Source organism: Rutilus rutilus (genome assembly GCF_951802725.1).
Source record: "Rutilus rutilus genome assembly, chromosome: 7".
Lineage (NCBI taxonomy): Eukaryota > Metazoa > Chordata > Actinopteri > Cypriniformes > Leuciscidae > Rutilus > Rutilus rutilus.
The window spans coordinates 31,599,742-31,617,092 of record NC_140221.1 but is presented as its reverse complement, the minus strand read 5'-3'; the positions used below and the strand labels follow the sequence as shown (position 1 = coordinate 31,617,092).

At 36.0% G+C, this 17,351-nt stretch overlaps 3 protein-coding genes across 3 annotated transcripts; all 3 read right to left on the bottom strand.

The window, feature by feature from the left end:
- Positions 1–387: 387 nt before the first annotated feature.
- On the bottom strand, positions 388–2,364 carry LOC311294314 (P2Y purinoceptor 4). The gene is made up of 2 exons (XM_084415116.1): positions 2,278–2,364; positions 388–1,958 (listed from the first exon to the last, which is right to left on the bottom strand). Exon 2 carries the CDS (start codon positions 1,944–1,946, stop codon positions 939–941), a length of 1,008 nt encoding a protein of 335 aa, XP_084271242.1. The 5' UTR covers positions 1,947–1,958; positions 2,278–2,364; the 3' UTR covers positions 388–938.
- A 17-nt stretch (positions 2,365–2,381) lies between these two features.
- LOC311294313 (P2Y purinoceptor 2) lies at positions 2,382–8,637 on the bottom strand. Its single transcript, XM_084415115.1, has 3 exons — positions 8,498–8,637; positions 2,667–3,858; positions 2,382–2,563 (listed from the first exon to the last, which is right to left on the bottom strand). The coding sequence occupies exons 1-2, from the start codon at positions 8,501–8,503 to the stop codon at positions 2,872–2,874; spliced, it is 993 nt and encodes a 330-aa protein (XP_084271241.1). The 5' UTR covers positions 8,504–8,637; the 3' UTR covers positions 2,382–2,563; positions 2,667–2,871.
- On the bottom strand, positions 8,217–16,999 carry nelfb (negative elongation factor complex member B). Its single transcript, XM_084415114.1, has 13 exons — positions 16,676–16,999; positions 15,162–15,322; positions 14,979–15,078; positions 14,532–14,762; positions 13,804–13,989; positions 13,488–13,600; positions 13,295–13,397; positions 11,025–11,120; positions 10,136–10,278; positions 9,937–10,043; positions 9,707–9,848; positions 9,448–9,556; positions 8,217–8,706 (listed from the first exon to the last, which is right to left on the bottom strand). The coding sequence occupies exons 1-13, from the start codon at positions 16,775–16,777 to the stop codon at positions 8,548–8,550; spliced, it is 1,752 nt and encodes a 583-aa protein (XP_084271240.1). The 5' UTR covers positions 16,778–16,999; the 3' UTR covers positions 8,217–8,547.
- Positions 17,000–17,351: the final 352 nt, after the last annotated feature.

The window sequence follows — 17,351 nt, the reverse complement described above, 5'->3', positions numbered from 1 at the left end:
AGGAAATAAATGTATAAATAATTATTTATTTTCGTTTTTTTTGCTTTTCTATGTATATTTATTTATATATTTATTTATTTTTGTTCTTTTTTACATTTATTTGTATATTTATTTATGTATTTATTTATTTTTAATATTGGCAGCTTTGGAATTCCATACAATTCAGCCCTCTACAAGAATATCACAGACCTCATGAGTTGATGTCAAATACATGGTGTTCCTTTGTTACAACCTACCCCACTATCTGCAAAAATGTATGCCATACCATATGGAATTGATAGTGTCACAACTCTCCCCATGTTACAACTATCCCAGGTCTCCCCTATAAGCAAAAAATTGTTTACAGTCACTCATGAAAACTTACATTTTCAAAGAAAATTCCTTCCCTTTTTTATTTTCAAGAAAGATCTTTAATAAATATCTTGCATCAGTCATCAACATCGAGACAAACAGCTTCACTGTGTAAAATATTGGATTTTGTACTCATTTAGTTTCAGTCACATGCTCTACAAGTCAAAATATGACAATCAATTTTAGTAATACTGCAATTATAAAGATCCAGCTGAATAAGAGTTTCACAGCTGCTTAGCATGTTTTGAAGGGTCGCTAGCCTTAATGCATAGTAGTTATTTATTTTCATGTCTTAAAACATTTCAGTTCAGTAGTAGCAGAAAAGTCTGTGCAGTGATAAAGATTTATCCATACACATCATTATTTGTTTTAAATTCAAGTGCTCTCATAATCTTTAATCAAAATAATTTCCTCTCCTCCTTGCAGCAACTTCTCTTCTCTGTTAACTGGCGCACGGGTGGGGCAACCTGTTACTCACATCCCAGAAATAGAAATAACAACCATCCAATCAATTCAGATGGACAAAAGCCTTTCACTTGGATTCAAATATGGTCACATTTTCTGTTTAATGCCAACTTTAAAATGCCCTAAGAGACAGTAAAAATTGCATTTCTGTTTACAATTTGATCTAATGTGTCTGATTCATTTTTGTTTTCAGCATTGCGTTTAACCCCAAATACCCTAAGAGAACTCCTGAATGCTTTAATAAAATTACGTGATCCAAAAAAGTATATTAGGGGGTCCAAGCAGCAGTTGATTCCTGCCAATATATAGCATGCATAATAAGCTGTTTCCACCTGCAACAGAACTTGGCATCTCTCAGGGAGATACTTTTTCACGACTACTCCAAGGGTCCGAACAACATTGAGAGGAAGAAAGCAAAGGCCAAATATGACCAGACATATCCCTATCATCCTCAAGGATTTAGTCTTGGCCGATTGGCCCTGAATAGAATTTATGTTGAGGCGGGATACTGAGCTCGCAAGGCGACTGTAGCAAAACACTGATATAGTTAAGGGTAAAATACACGAAAAGAAAAGAGTCACAAAGTTAATAACAAAGTAAGCATCTGTCAATTTTCCCTGATGAATACTAAGACACTGCTCATGATTTTCCACAGTGGTTACAGGAAGCAACCATCCATAGACAATGCCAATTATTATCAGAAAACACCAAATCCCAGCACATAGCTTCTTCACGAAAGTCTTCCTTTTCATCAACGAGGAGCGGTTGAAGTGAACCACGGTCATATAGCGATGAATGCTAATGAGTGTGAGGAAGATCACACTGCCATTGAAGTGGACGCTGAGCACCGCAATCTTCAGCTGGCAGAGGAAAGGCCCAAATTTCCAGTTGCTATCCATGACAAGGTATGCTGCCATCAGTGGGGTTAGAGGAGTAATGATGGCGTCAGACAGAGCTAGATTGACCTGCAGAACGGCTCCAGAGTCCCATTTGTGAATGCGACAAGTGAAAACCCACAGGCTGAATCCGTTGAGAAGGAGGCCCAGCAGATAGACGAGACAGAGGATCACAGCCAGAGACATGTGCTGAGCCTCAGGAGAACATGTGTTGTTGCTGTTTGAGGTGTTCATCTTAGAGGAATGCTAGAAGAGTGTTATTGTGATCAAATTTTGTGTTAGGTATATTGCAAATAAATAAACTTCAGAAAATTCACACAAATGCCCTGGCCATGTCATCACCAAAGCACATTAACATTTTGTTAACAACACTCTCTAATTGTTAGATTTTGCTGTGGTGTAATGTTGAATGATCATATAAATGATTATGTAAATATAAACAATTTTATTAGGCTACATATATGTGAGCACACTAACTAACTATATATATATATATATATATATATATATATATATATATATATATATTCTCTGAAATGAATATCAAGCTACACAAAGAACTTACCAGATCATGCAACACTCCCCTCAAAACTCATTTGGAATACAGAAATTGAACAGAGAGTTTACTAAATGATTAAGGCATCAGTGTACGTGACAAAAAAGGAACTAAGACAGGATTTCCTTTTATTGGTCAGCAGTCATTAACCCAAAACTCCACCCTTGTCATTCGGAGTTAAAAATGAACACTTTAAATATCTAACATGTCAATGAAGAAAAAAATAAACCGATAATCAAAATCTTATAAGCTTTACTCATCATTGGCCATCACAATTATTCACTTCATATATATACTAAGCAAAAATATAGTATACTAAAATATAATATAATATAATTTAATAAAATAAAATAAATATAAAATATTTACTATATAAAAATATAGTATACTTCAAATACTAAGCAAAAATATTCAGTTTGCATTCATTTACATCAAATATAAGCATACATATGACATTTTTTAAATATCTGATTTTCAAAACAAATTGCACACATAATTCATATTACTATCATCAATGTTAGTAATTAAGAGCAAGAACAGCAGTTTCCTTTCCTTGCTATCTGAGGTGCTGTTCTTGCTAACATGAGGTCAGTCTTACAAAGATTAATCATGCCTTGTTCCAAGTCTCACACCTATTCTACTAAGAGAGATATGAACATTTCTTGTGAATTTCTGAGAACTGAAACAATATATAATTGGATCTAGACAGCAGTTGACTCCAGCCACAATCCATGACACATAATATGCAGTCTCCAATTCTAAAAGTAGACTGCATTTGTGGGGGGAAAATTTCTTGACCACAATACCCACACTACGGACCACATTCATAGGCATGAAATAAGCAACGAATATTGCCAAACAAACAGTCACCATTTTACGTGATTTGTTCTTAATAGCTTGTACATTGTCATGGGTAGTGTCGAGAAGGGACATCGAGCGCACCAGAAGACAGTAGCAGATTGCAGAAACAATGAATGCTAGAAGTAATACAGGAAAGAGGAAAGTGAAGTTTACGATGAAATAAATGTCAATATATTGTCCTTGGTGAATGCTGAGGCATAAAGTGTGATTGTTCACTGTGCTCATGTCTACAATAGCGGCGAATGAAGCTCCCATAATCAATACTAAAAGCCAAACTCCAACACAGAGTTTCTGGACAAAGTCCTTTCGCTTCATGTAACAGTCTTGATTGTAGCGCACCACAACCACATAGCGGTGAATGCTAATTAGAGTGAGAAACAGAATACTGCTGTAAATGTGAATGATTATTAAAGCTATTTTAAGCCGGCAGAGAGCTTTCCCAAAAAGCCAATTAGCAGAATGATAATATACTGACATAAATGGTCCCATAGGACATATTATGACATCACTGACAGCTAGATGAAACTGAAGAACTGTGCTGGACTTCCACACTGGTGTCCTGCATGTGAACACCCACAGACTGAAGACATTGAGCAGGAGTCCCACCAAGAAGGTCAGACAAATGAGCACAGGGATGGAGATATGCTGGGACTTTATGGGACAAAGGCTGCTGATGTTACCACTGGAGGCATTCCTTAAAGTGATGGAGGGGAACTCTGTGCTGTTCATCTGTAAGAAACAGATGACGAAAATACAAATGGCATTATTAATATCATTATTATTTATTATGGTTACAATAAAGACATATAACAGATGAAATGTAGGTTAGATGGGGTAAGACAACTTGAATTAGTTGAACATAATATGACCACATGCTATCTTGACTTTTCATTAATTTGAATATCAACATTTGTGTGATTAATTTCTTTCTTTATGTCCATTTCTATGTCTATTTTTTTATTATTTTTTTATTATTACAATTAATGCAGTCACTGTTCATCATAACCTTTAACCATATAAGTGGAATTATTCTATTTAAATACGTAATCTATTGCTATTATTACAATTTAGGTCTGCATATAATTAATTTAAATCAGAATTCAGTTATTCCACAAAATTGTCAAAAAGCATAAATTTACATAGAATATTTGACTTAATTTTTACATTAAAAAGTTTAAATGTCTAAGCATATAAAATAGTAAAATAGCAATTATAGCACTATAAGATAGATATAGAAGATACAGATCCCTGGTCTTCATCATAATATTTATTTCATCAAGAAAATGTCAGGTTATCAGATGCTTTGATTATTAAACATTTTAAATGGCTCCTCAATAGATCACTATTGAACAAAAACATCTGCACATAACCTAGAATACTGTCTAACACTTAATGGACGTTCTGCCATGTCTTTGTCATCAGTTAGGAACCTGGGTGTGCTCTTTGATACCAATCTTTCATTTGAAAGCCACGTTTCTAGCATCTGTAACATTCTTCCATCTTAAAAATATATCTAAATTACAACATAGTCTCTCAATGCCAAATGCAGGACAGTTCATACGTTCATGACCTCAAGACTATTGTAATGCTCTTATGGGTGGTTGCCCTGCACGCTTAATAAACACACTCCAGCTGGTCAAAAACGCAGAAGCTAGAGTTCTTGCTAGAACCAGGAAGTATGACCATATTAGCCCCGTTCTGTCAACACTGCATTGGCTCCCTATTAAACATCATATACATTTTAAAATCTTGCTGATTACTTACAAATCACTAAATGGTTTAGTTCCCCATACTTGAGCGAGCTCTTAACGCATTAATAGTCCTTCACGTCTATTGAGATCTCAAAATTCTGTCCAGTTGATAATTCCTAGAATATCAAAATCAAGTGCCTTTTACATTTAGATTTCCTTTGCTGCCATCACACACTCACTTAAAATTAATGTTTAAAAACAAAACTATAATCTTAATCCATTTTTCATGCTGTAAATTATAACTTGGTGATGCCTATTTCACTTGTTGCATGGCAGTAGATCCTTTTCCTATTTAGCACCTAAACTTTGAAACAGTCTTCCTAGCATTGTTCGAGAAGCTAAAAACACATCTCTTTAACCTGGCATACACATAGAACATTATTCAAATCAGTTAAATGACTTTTAGACTGCATAAACTAGGTCAGCCGGAACCGGGAACACTTCCTATCGCACCCAATGTACTCGCTACATCATAAGAAGAATGGCATCTACGCTAATGTTAGTCTCTCTGTTTAGCCGGATCCTGGCAGTATCCAGATCAGATGGTGAACCGTTTTTTTCCCCATTCTGTCACCTGAAGGAGTTTTGGTTCGCCTTTGGCTTTTGGCTTGCTAAGTTGGGAAACTTAATATTCAAAAATATTATTGATCTGTCTGCATTGACACCATTATATGAGAACTGAACTGAGCTGGACGATGACATCACTGTTTTCTCCAGAGCGGGTATATAGATAAATGAATTAAATTAATAACTTTTTTGCTTACTAATACTTAATAACTTACTTAACCTGGACTAAGACACTATTTTCTTCTAGATCTGCTGTACAGCCGAAACAAACTTTGTGGCATTAGTTTCCTGTTATCACTGTAAAGCTGCTTATAACTAAAGGTGACAACTTGACTTGATTACTATTGGCAAACCAAATTAATATCTGTTTTTGTAACTTATTCACAAAACATTCACATTGTAGGACTTTTTTTGTAACATCAAGATAAGATCTATATCTATCTATCTATCTATCTATCTATCTATCTACCTATCTATCTATCTCATACCAAAATGTTATCTTGATATTACAAAAAAAGTCTTACAATGTCATATACATTTGCAATAATTAAAGAAAACATTATCAAATTGTGTTACCTTTGAGTCCATCAGAGAGAAGCCTGGATATATTGATGGCTAGTTTAGACTTCTGCAAGGCATTATATATGCCAAGTGAAGACTTCCTGTAAAAATGTGATCATAGAGACCAAAGTGTTTTGATACTATCTTTAATTTTGGTGTCATAGCTTGCAAGGTAGGTGTATGCAAACTTGAAACCATACGTAAAACCATAACTTGTTAAGCGCATGCAGTGGGGTTTCATCTTGTCACTTTTTATTTGGCTGCAGTAAAAGCGAGAGACAGAAGATATGTAATATATAATTAGATCATCTGACACAGTGTAAGCTGGTATGAGTCGCACAACGAAGATGAATAAAGTGAACCGTCTTTAATGATAAAAGCTAAGGAGATAAAAGAGATAACACCAAACTAACACAACATAGTACTAACGAGCAGGGACATACATTTTAGGAGAGCACAGGGTTTAAATACATGGAATCAGCAGGAACCAGTCAGCTGTGCCCTAGAGAATGATGAGATTGCAAACAGGTTGAGTTAAGGACCTATCAGCCTGCGCTATCTAGAGTTTCATTACAAAACTTTGTGTATATAAGTCAGTGTTTCCCATGTTCATTGTTTGTTTTGTTAATAAATGTACACCATGCGCAGAAATCCTTCTCTCCCTGGTTTTCTGTGCTCACAGCGCATTACAGATAACAGCATATGAAGACATTGGGCGGAACACTGTCAGAGTCCACGTAACATGCCTTGAGCAGCTGTAACATTTGATGAATAATGAAATGAGGCAGCATTGGTGCTGTGAGGCAAGTACGATGTTGTCTGAACTGACAGAACAGGGACATGCAACTGCACCACCAGGAAGTGATTCTGCCCATCTGAGACTTGTAAACTACACTCAGTAACAGCAACTGCTTAAAATATATATATATATATATTTTCAATCGTCTGAAACCACATTGAAAGCAATTCTTTCTTTTTTGACTTTTAAATCTGGAGATTAATTAAATTGATTATTAAAATTAATTAAATTAAAATAAAATAAAAAACATTAAGATGTTTAAGAGCTTCTGTTAAAGATTAAATGCTAACTGGTCTTCTATTGAAGAGCCATTGCTTTGAAAGTAAATCAGTAAAAAAAGAGGAAGAGTTCATCATCTCTGTGGGTGCTTGGTGTCTTCTCGGTTTCAAATGTGGGCAGGCCTTCCTTTTATATCATTTCTCAATTCCTTTTTACCCAGGGTACAAGTGAACATTGTAGTGGCCAAGGAAGATTTTAAATATTGCTGCGGTTATGTTCTTCCCAATGGGGAAACACCATACACTTATTTTCCACCAGCTGATGAGCAGGGAAATCAGATTGCATGCCATCATGATCTTTTTTGACATGATACACAATTGACAGCAACTGACAATGGCATGAATGAATCAGAAGCCCAAATATGACAGCATGAGGGGGATTGAAGAGATTACAGTGGTACGTCGGTCAGCATATAACCGAAACAAAACTGGGCCGTCAGAAGACAGAAGGCCATTCACTGAGCCGAGCTCTGACGGGAAGACACTAGGTGGAGACAGCAGCACAGGACATTGGATAAAACCAGGTTCCTGGTTCATTTTGTTGACAAAAATGTTTTACCGTTTTTAGGAACAAAATGTTAAATAAATCAGGAGACTGTTATATGAACAAACCCCTCTACAAAAACCTTTAGAATATATATAGGAATAAAATGTTTGGTATATGTAAGTGCTATTGAAAAGGAGACATTTCTGCCTGAGAAAAAAACCCTCATTTTGAGAAAACAGCCTTTAAAGATAAGATATAAGACTGTATAAACCTCCATGACACTTTCAGGTCTTGAAATTACATTTTTCCATATTATCTGGTTTTCTGAGACCACGGGTCAGTGTTTTCCCAACTTAATAGCCATGCTATTTTAATATTACAGTAATAGCCATGATAAAAGTGACAATGGAAATTTTACCTGACCTTAGAAAATAAATTAAAGCAAACAAGAACATTCAAACTGTGAGCTCTACGTAAACAAACTAGTGTATTGCATGCATGGCAAAGATTGTATACAGTATTATATACAAGTCATTGAGGGTTCTTTTATTCACTTGATTATGCACCTATTTAGTTATGAGTGCGAGACAGCAGTGGGTCTCCAAAGAGAAAGCATCAAATATCAAAAAAGTCTCAAATTGTAAATTTGTCAAACCAATTATTTTATTTACACAAGGGTTGTCACACTGACTCAAACCAAAGCAAATGATATTCAACCATGAGATGCTTTACATAAGACAAGACTAAATTTTCTTAAAAGAAGCGTAGATATCGAAACACACAAAATTGCAAATTGGAAAATGCTTTAAAATGACCTTTAAAAAAGCGGGAAACAAGAAAAACAACAAAACTTAGTCATATAACCAGCACAGTTCCATTTTACACATGTTTAGGTCAGTCTTTTGCCATTAGATGAGTCATCTACCTCCATTGCTGCTGTTGCTGCTCTCTAGTGGCTGGAGCGTCCAGTCTCTGTCAGACAGGGGTCGTGGGGGTGGAAGGGGTGGGAGGTACAGTAACAGGGTGAAGGCCTAAATCCAGAGAGGGGGCTTCCTCTGGTTCAGGGGGGCTTTTCTTAGAAGCCTCAAGCTTCTCCTTTAACAGGGTGAACAGTTCTTTCACTGACTCGCTGCTCTGTAATAACATGAATTAAGATTCAGTTACTATAAGATTTCTGCACAAGAGAATCAGTACAGAGAGGAACAGAGAGAGAGAGCTTTTATCATTTGTGAACCAGTGTTGTTATTATTAACTAGAACGAAAAACTATTAAAAATAATTGAAATAAAGCTATATAAATATTAGATGAAAAACTTAAATGAAAATTAGAAAGCTTATCTTGGCAGCTAATTGAAATAATTTAAAGCTGAAGTCCTACATTTACTAAAATTAAAATTATAAAATAAAATGATTTTAAAGCTAAATAGAAATATTTAAATAAACAAACAAAAAAATACAAAAAGCACATAACAACATTACTAAAATAAACTAAAATGAAAACTGAAAATATAAAAACAAAAGCTAATTCAAGATATTAATCAATACTATAATAGTATATAAATACAAAAATCATCCTGTGAACAGAAGTGGATGAGGTGCCACCCTAAAGCCTTTTAAACATTAAAACAAACTTGGCCTCATTTACTTTCTAATGCATGTCCCTAGTCTTATGAATGATTCATCAGTGCATGTTGTTCCAAAGAAAAAAAGATAAAAAGTTGTTGTAATCTTTATTCAAAATGAAAATTACTTTCCTTTTCTGCTGATGTGACTAAATCCATGCAGAGCAGAAGACTATTGGGAAATGTTAACCAACAGCCCTTTAGCTATTTATTGATTTAGCAAACTCACATTCAGTCTGTTTCCTTTAAAATACCTGTTTTGGTGGTTCAAGTGTCTTCATTAAGGTTTCCATGTAGGACGCCAGCACCTTCTGATGGAGATGGTTCAGCAAGCGAAGACTGTGTCTGTGAACGTTCTCCTTACTGCAAATGAGAGCGATAAGCTCAAATATACTAGAACTGATGTGAACTGAGCCACAGTATTAACATGATTTTTTTTCAACTAATGAATATTTTACATTCAAACCCTGAAGAAGTTGCGCTATATAATGTGATTAAAAAAAGATAATAGACCTAGAGAAAGATGTGAGGAGGAAGTTGTCAAAGACAGCAGTGCAGAACTCCTCTGATCCAAATTCATCAGAGAGCAGAGTTAGATGACCAGTGAGAAGATGGAGGAAGATGTCTCCAAACGCCATGTCGTTATAGGTATCCACTGCAAAAACACACACACAAGGTGATCAGTCTTTGTGCAGCATTGCCATGATTATCCATTAATCCAATGTATCTGACAGGAGTCTCACCCAGTCCAGGCAGAAGCCGTTGTAAAGCATTTTTGTTCCTCTGCTTAGCGATATGAAGCGCATAATAAAGACCGATCTCACACGCCACCCTGTTTTCCTGTATATACCTAGACAAAGCAAAAAGACCATCCATTTTAGAAAGAATTAAGCACTTGCTGAATTTTCTGTGTTGAGGAGTGGCATGAGATGGTGCAGATACCTGGAGAAGGTTTCAGGCAGGGTGGTGGGGTACGTGAGAGAGGTCTTCTCCTCACTTGGTAGTTTCTGCTCCACAGTGAAAGTGTAGTCATCCACCACTATTGACATCATGGCAGGCAGAAAGCGTGTTACCACCTCCAAATCCTGATGGTGAACAAGACCAACCTTGTTTATAACACAACATTAGACTTGGGTTTATTGAAGAATGCAGAGAGTTGACTAGACACGACCACAACGCATCCCTGAAGTGTCAGCAGAGATTGTGTCAACTAGACTCTCCCCTCTGAAGGTCTCATTGACCAGGGGCACTGATCCTCTGCAAACCCGTCTCCATACCGGCGTGATGACTCTGATCTTCAACCAGATGAAACTGGATAAATATTCTGAATGTTCTGATCCAATCTGACTTCTGACCTATAATGCTGCTGGAATCATAATCATACACTGTTCTCTCGTTGGCCAGAGGAGAACTGGCCCCGACTGAGCCTGGTTTCTCCCAAGGTTTTTTTCTCCATTCTGTCACCTGAAGGAGTTTTGGTTCGCCTTTGGCTTTTGGCTTGCTAAGTTGGGGACACTTAATATTCAAAAATATTATTGATCTGTCTGCATTGACACCATTATATGAGAACTGAACTGAGCTGGACGATGACATAACTGTTTTCTCCAGAGTAGGTATATAGATGAATTAAATTAATCATTTTTTTGCAACAGAAACGAACCATCACTGAACTTACTTAATCTGGACTAAGACACTATTTTCTTCTAGATCTGCTGTACAGCCGAAACAAACTTTGTTGCATTAGTTTCCTGTTATCACTGTAAAGCTGCTTTGAAACTATCTGTATTGTAAAAAGCGCTATGTAAATAAAGGTGACATGACTTGATCATACCATTCTGGGCTCTTTGAAAACCTGGCTGTCAATCATGTCCCAAGCACCCTGGCCAAGAGAAAGCATCCGCAGCAGGAGGAGAAGTTCAGGGCTGTCCTGTACATAAACACAGATTGTTTTATTTCAGTTTTGGCAACTTTAACTTATTTTAGTTAGTTGGCAAGGCAACATTTCCAAACTTAAATATGTACATTTTAATTTATTCCAAATACCAAAAATGATTTTTAATTGGTTTAGTTAAAGGTAGGGTAGGCAATTTCAGGGAGGCTAGCAATAGCAAGCTAGCTTTGAATGCATGAGATCCCACCCTCCCCAGATCATCTCTAAACCTATGCCTCCTTCAAAACATATGAACGTACATAGCAGAGTCTGCAAAGCGTCACAAGACACGGCGTTAAATTACCAGTTTAAAGAGCTCTTAAATGTCTCTGCAAATCCTCATGAAATGCGCAGAGGTATGAACATACGAAATGTTGAGAGGCAGGTAGGACCAAAATTTTGTCCAAATGCAATGATTGGACAAACATTTTTTAGCCCTGAGAATTCCACAGAAGATATACAATATGTACAGTTTTTAATATTTAGACCACTTCTATTATTGCTATCAGGATGTGAAGAGTTTCAACCAGTAAAACAAGTGTTTATAAAAAACACTGCCTACCCAACCTTTAACAAAAACAACACTGTAGTACACTATTAGCAGTGTTTGGAATAACGCCGTTTAAAAGAACGGCGTTAGGTAACGACGTTATTTTTTCAGTAACGGGGTAATCTAACTAATTACTTTTCTCGTCATTACAACGCCATTACCATTACTGGACGTTAAATGCGGTGCGTTACTATGCATTGATTGAATAAACTGTGTAATCCGAACGCACCCCTGGCTCGCACAGCGAGTGAGGAGGTGGGTTAATAACGAGGTAAGCGATTATGATTGGCTAAGGCAGGGTCATGTGTTTCATGGTAGCCAATCAGAGCCAGTGTTTTTACACACACGCCAGCACACGCGCCACACATACACACACACACCAGCTAAACAGAGATTCGATGAAGCAGCAGAGAAGGCGAGTCAGTAGCAGTCTATGGTCAGGAGCAATCCGATGAAAAGTTGGCATTTTCAAGGTGAAGATAAGCACTACTTCAAATTCATTGAGGTCAAAGGCTAGAACTAGGAGTGGAACGGTACATGTATTCGTATTGAACCGAAAGAGAGAGAGAGACTCGCGGGCGCGATTGAAAAGTTGCAAAGTGATTATATTTGTGTGTGTGTGTGTGTGTGTGTGTTTGAGAGAGAGAGAGAGAGAGAGAGAGAGAGAGGCGCGATCGAAAAGGCGCAAATTGTTTACATTTGTGTGCGTGTGTGTGTGTGAGAGGCGCGGACGCGATCGAACAGTGGAAACAAAAACATAATCCGTAATTTTGTTTATACAGGACATTCAAACTGCAAATAGTGTTTAAGTTACTGCTAATTAAAATTTTAAGGAAAACAAATATATTAATCTTATATAATGTGCACAGTCAGTGCACTACAAATAAACTGGTTCAATGCCTTTACTTTATTAATAAAACTTTTAAATAAAAAGTTGAGAGGTTGATTTAATTTGCAGAGTTAAATGCACTTTATATGGTGTAGGCCTAACTGTTTACTTTTCTTACAAAGAATGCTTGAGGTGCAGGATAAACCTCTTGCTGTCTGTCGACGTGCAATAAATATCTAAAGTTAAACACCTGTCTGTTCTACTCATTTCAACTGACTTGTGAAAACTGCTTAAAAAATCAAAATTCTTTCACATATAGCAACTTTTTTTTTTTTTTTTACAGTAACGCAAATAGTTACTTTCCCTGGTAACGAGTTACTTTTATTATAGAGTAATTCAGTTACTAACTCAGTTACTTTTTGGAACAAGTAGTGAGTAACTATAACTAATTACTTTTTTAAAGTAACGTTCCCAACACTGACTATTAGCGATGAAAGGGCATAGACAGTTATTTTTGCAGCTGAACTTGTTGCATATGCATTTGTAGGAGTTTCCCTTTCAGTTTAAATAAATCACGCAGCGTGATTTACAAAGATTTAGGGTAGTCAATTTACTGGTATTTGCACCACTATTAATGCCCCAAAAAAGTCTGTCTTAACCTTTTTTGCACTTCACATGGCTGCAATTGTTGCGAATGTTTACACTAGCCATGTTTAGTAAATCAGGTCATAGATCAGTACAAACAAAAGATGTCTGTAGACCTAAAATCAACTATGGAGTTGGAGTTCTTACTCTGGGCAGGGCGTCCTGGCTCAAAAGCTCCTGAAGGTTCCTCACGGTGCTCAACACTAGAGTGTTACAGGCAAATGGATCACAGAGGATCATCGACAGGTCACTGTGAGAAACAGAGACAGAGAGTGTCACATTTTTATGGTTTTATGGCTTTATTGTATGCTGTATCTGAATGAATATTTGAATCTCGTACCCTAACACTTGTTCCTGCCCTTTCTTCACACCATCCAGGAAGCCTTGCAACTCACGAGCCCGTTTAGCATCCACAAACTTTTCCCTGATGCAGGCATCCAAACACCAAGAAAACTGCAAAAGGATAAGAGCAAATATAAATATAGAGTGTTTTTGGGTGCAGACCATTTGAAATTGATAATTAGGTTGAAACAGATATTTAGGTCATTTTGTACAACCTTGTGAAATGGAAGGACCCTACAAATGGTGCTCAATAATCATGATGTTGCAGTTGAAAGGGTGTGTTGTAAATTACAGATGGGAAACTGGCTCCACACCTTGTGACAGGGGTCGACTGAACAGATCTCACTGATGTCGAGGTCATGAAGGGACATGAGCAGCTCAGCACGTAGGGTGCAGTAGTGCACGTTTCGTGTGCGCAGGAACAGCGTCCGCAGGAACTGTAGTACCATATCATAGAGCTTCACGTTCTTCCCAATCATCTGAGTCAGCTTCAGCACCACCTAATGAAAAATCACAGTTTCATTGTTGAAATAAAGATGCAACAAGAGGACAGTGTTTGTTTGTTGTTCCACTGCAAACGTAATCACCAAAACCCAAGTTTGCAAAAAAAATGTGTTTAAATATATAAAAATAAAGAATAAAGATAAAATAATATAAAAGAAAAAATGAATAAATAATCATCTTAAAATAACATTGACACAACATTGCATTACTATCAAATGAACACTAAATTACCATGATATCAGAACACAAGATTAATATGAAAGAAATGCTATGATAACATTGATACAACATTATATAAACATTAAAGTAACACTATTTTATAACTTATATTCACATTCAAAATTAACCTTCAAATGTCTTAAATGTTTCATTTTAATTTTTTGGAATGCATACAGTAGTATTGTCATGTTTTAATGTTTTAGAATTTCAGGAAAAATTAACATTACATTAATGCTAACACCATTTTCAAATTAAATAAGATTCATTATCCAAATGGTCAAAATCAATTCTAAAATGTAAACAAACACCTGCCACTTACCTCACCCTGTCGCCGTGTTTTGGGTGAAGGACTGAAAAAGTTGTGAAGGATGGAGAGGTCGTTGCTAAAAAGAGCTGTCTCCTTCTCCACAATATACTGTTTCAAGAGCGGAGACACCTCGTCCCCGAAAAGAGCCTGATTGTCCTGCCAAATCTGCCGTTTCACCTCCACAGCACAGACTTTGTACAGCTCTTTATCGGCCATAACCTGCTTCAGCTTCTTCTCAGGCACCTGCAGGAGCATTCAAACAGAAACGTGATTGTCAAATTTAAAATTGTTATAAAACAATAAACTTTACACACAAAAAAAAAAAACGATTGCACACCTAAGGCTGAAAAGATCTGCAAAATAAGCTTTGAAATGTGTCTGTATACTGAGATATCTTGAAATGTATCTGTCACTTGAGTACCAGAGAGTAATAGGTCAGAGCACAGAACACATGTATACCTTTGGTAGATGTTTTAGCACTTGCATGACAACGGGCTGTATGGACGGCATCTTCACCAACGGGAAGCTTTTCTCAAGAAGTTCTTCCAGCTTTACGTATCTGTGTGAATTTAGGGGATGCATTAGTATGATTTAAGATCCGCTGCGCAAAGGAATGGATTGAAATCAAAACTTTCCATTCACCTGTCCTCCTCCTTGCCCTCGGCAATGGTGGCAACGCGCTCCATCAGCTTATCTCGAAGCTCATCAAACACTGACTGATGAAACTCCAGCCGCGGAGTCCCGTGAAGATCCAGGAAAGGCAATGCAGACTGTAGGGTTGGCAACAATATGCCATTTTCCGCCTGTAAATGATAATACAGTTATAATAAAACACAGTAAAATGAACTAATATTGTTTTTATAGATAAATAAGTGTTACTAGCACTTTTTTAATTACTAGTAAGGAACCAAAGAGTGAGTAGTATCAGTTTCAAAGTCACTATTAACTATTCATGAAATACTAATTGTTTTCAGTAGTGACCAGTATCTATTCAATTCTGATATCTTACATAGATTACTAGTACTTATTTCTTTGCAGCTAGTCACTATCCCAACAGCGACAGATAAGTATTTTATTGTTACTGGTCTCAAATTCAAATGTTTGCCAATGTAAACTTGTATTTATTTAATGTAATGTTACAATGTAAAGAATACTTTTAAAAAAGTACTTAATATGTACGTATTTATATAGCCTATTATTAAGTATAATAGGCTATACTTAATATATTTAAGTGCAAAATGAAGAGGTTTTTGGACACTTAATTGCAATGAAATAGCAATTTGTTGAACGTTACGAGTGACTTTTTTTTTACCCACTTAAGTAGGACTTAAGTACATTTGAATGTAATTATAAGTTCATATTTACCTTTATTGTCTTTGAAATATGGTTAAAATGTACTGACAAAGTGACATGCTATGTATTGTCATGTATTTAAATATATTTGTAATTGCACATTTGTAATGATGAATTAGTACATTTAAAATATATTAACTTAAAATGTAATATTAAATAACATACTAAGTTAAAATTGTAATCGCTTTAAATGTGCTTTAGTATGTTAGTCAACACATCAAAAAAGGGTACTCCTTTAAAACAGAACAAAAACTTTAAAACATAATGATTTAGAATGTACTTTAAAGTAAAACGTGTAATGTGACATTATTAGAAAGCGCCAGCACACGTTTTAAAAGTGTACTCAAGTGTGTTAGAAACAGTCATTAAAGTGTGCTCTTTTTAGATACACTTAAGTTACTTTTTATTTCATTAACATTATTATATCTGCACATTTTTTAATGTACTTTTAAGATTTAAGTACACTACAAGTGCGCATTCAATTTTAATCATGTGCCCTTCTTTTTCACAAGGGTGTTCACTAGGTTGTGGTACTTATTCCATATTGGATTACTTACTAGTAATTAAAAGTAATACTAGTACTGTAATAGATATTAGTTAGTCAGCGCAAATGGATAACTGTTAAATCGGCTTGTCACAGGCTGTCTGTCATATGACAATTCAAACTGAAAGCGACGCCAGAAACTAGATCCCTCCCATTATAATCAATGAAGATGACTGCTGCATGCGAGCGAAGTGCTTAACGTTATGTGTAATGCAATAGATTTGAACACTGTGAATATTTTAGAGACACAGAACCTGACCTGAAACTGGTCGATGGCTTTCAGAGGTTCTGTACAGTTAGTGAGAGTTTCTTTCAGATCTTCTCCATTAGATATTCCCAGTTCTGGTAACCCTGCGAACATTTTGAGACGCGGTCTCTAGTTTAACTCTCCACTATGAAAAAAAGAAAGAAATTCATTGACAACAGAAATACGACTAATGTTGGACTAAATTTGCATTGTTCGTTGTTTTCTGTACTCGCACACTTCCTAATTGTGCAACGTCAACAGACTCTTGTTCCTGATACATCGTAAAAGGTTCCGCCTCAGAAAGGTTCCTAGCTGGGCTTTAGGTGTCATTTCTCCAATATTGTCCTTACTAAAACAAACCCCGTATTAAAAGACTCTTAATTTTAAAAGATTAAAATGTTCTTCAACATAACCTTTGCAATGATATCATTTTAATGAACAGTAAAAGTGCAATGCGATTGGTAAACATGATTAAGCCTACTGAGAGTTAAAAATTCCGATTTTTGTATAAAATAAAATACTAAATAAAAATTCATACAACCTTTCATAATCTTTGGACGCTCCTCTGTTCAGCTAACTGAGGATCAGAAACTAAGATGTTTAGGCTACACAACAGTGCATGGCTATAGCCTGCAAAATAAATATTTCACATTTCCACACTCCCAAAAGGCATTAATAAGTTAAGCAA

Excerpts from the sequence above, each read along its gene's own strand:
- LOC311294314 (XM_084415116.1), bottom strand. The coding sequence starts at position 1,946 with ATGAACACCTCAAACAGCAACAACACATGTTCTCCTGAGGCTCAGCAC.
- nelfb (XM_084415114.1), bottom strand. The coding sequence starts at position 16,777 with ATGTTCGCAGGGTTACCAGAACTGGGAATATCTAATGGAGAAGATCTG. Across the intron at positions 13,601-13,803 it reads CAGTCGACCCCTGTCACAAG|TTTTCTTGGTGTTTGGATGC; the intron begins GTGTGGAGCCAG and ends ATCCTTTTGCAG. Across the intron at positions 13,398-13,487 it reads GGGCAGGAACAAGTGTTAGG|TGACCTGTCGATGATCCTCT; the intron begins GTACGAGATTCA and ends TGTTTCTCACAG.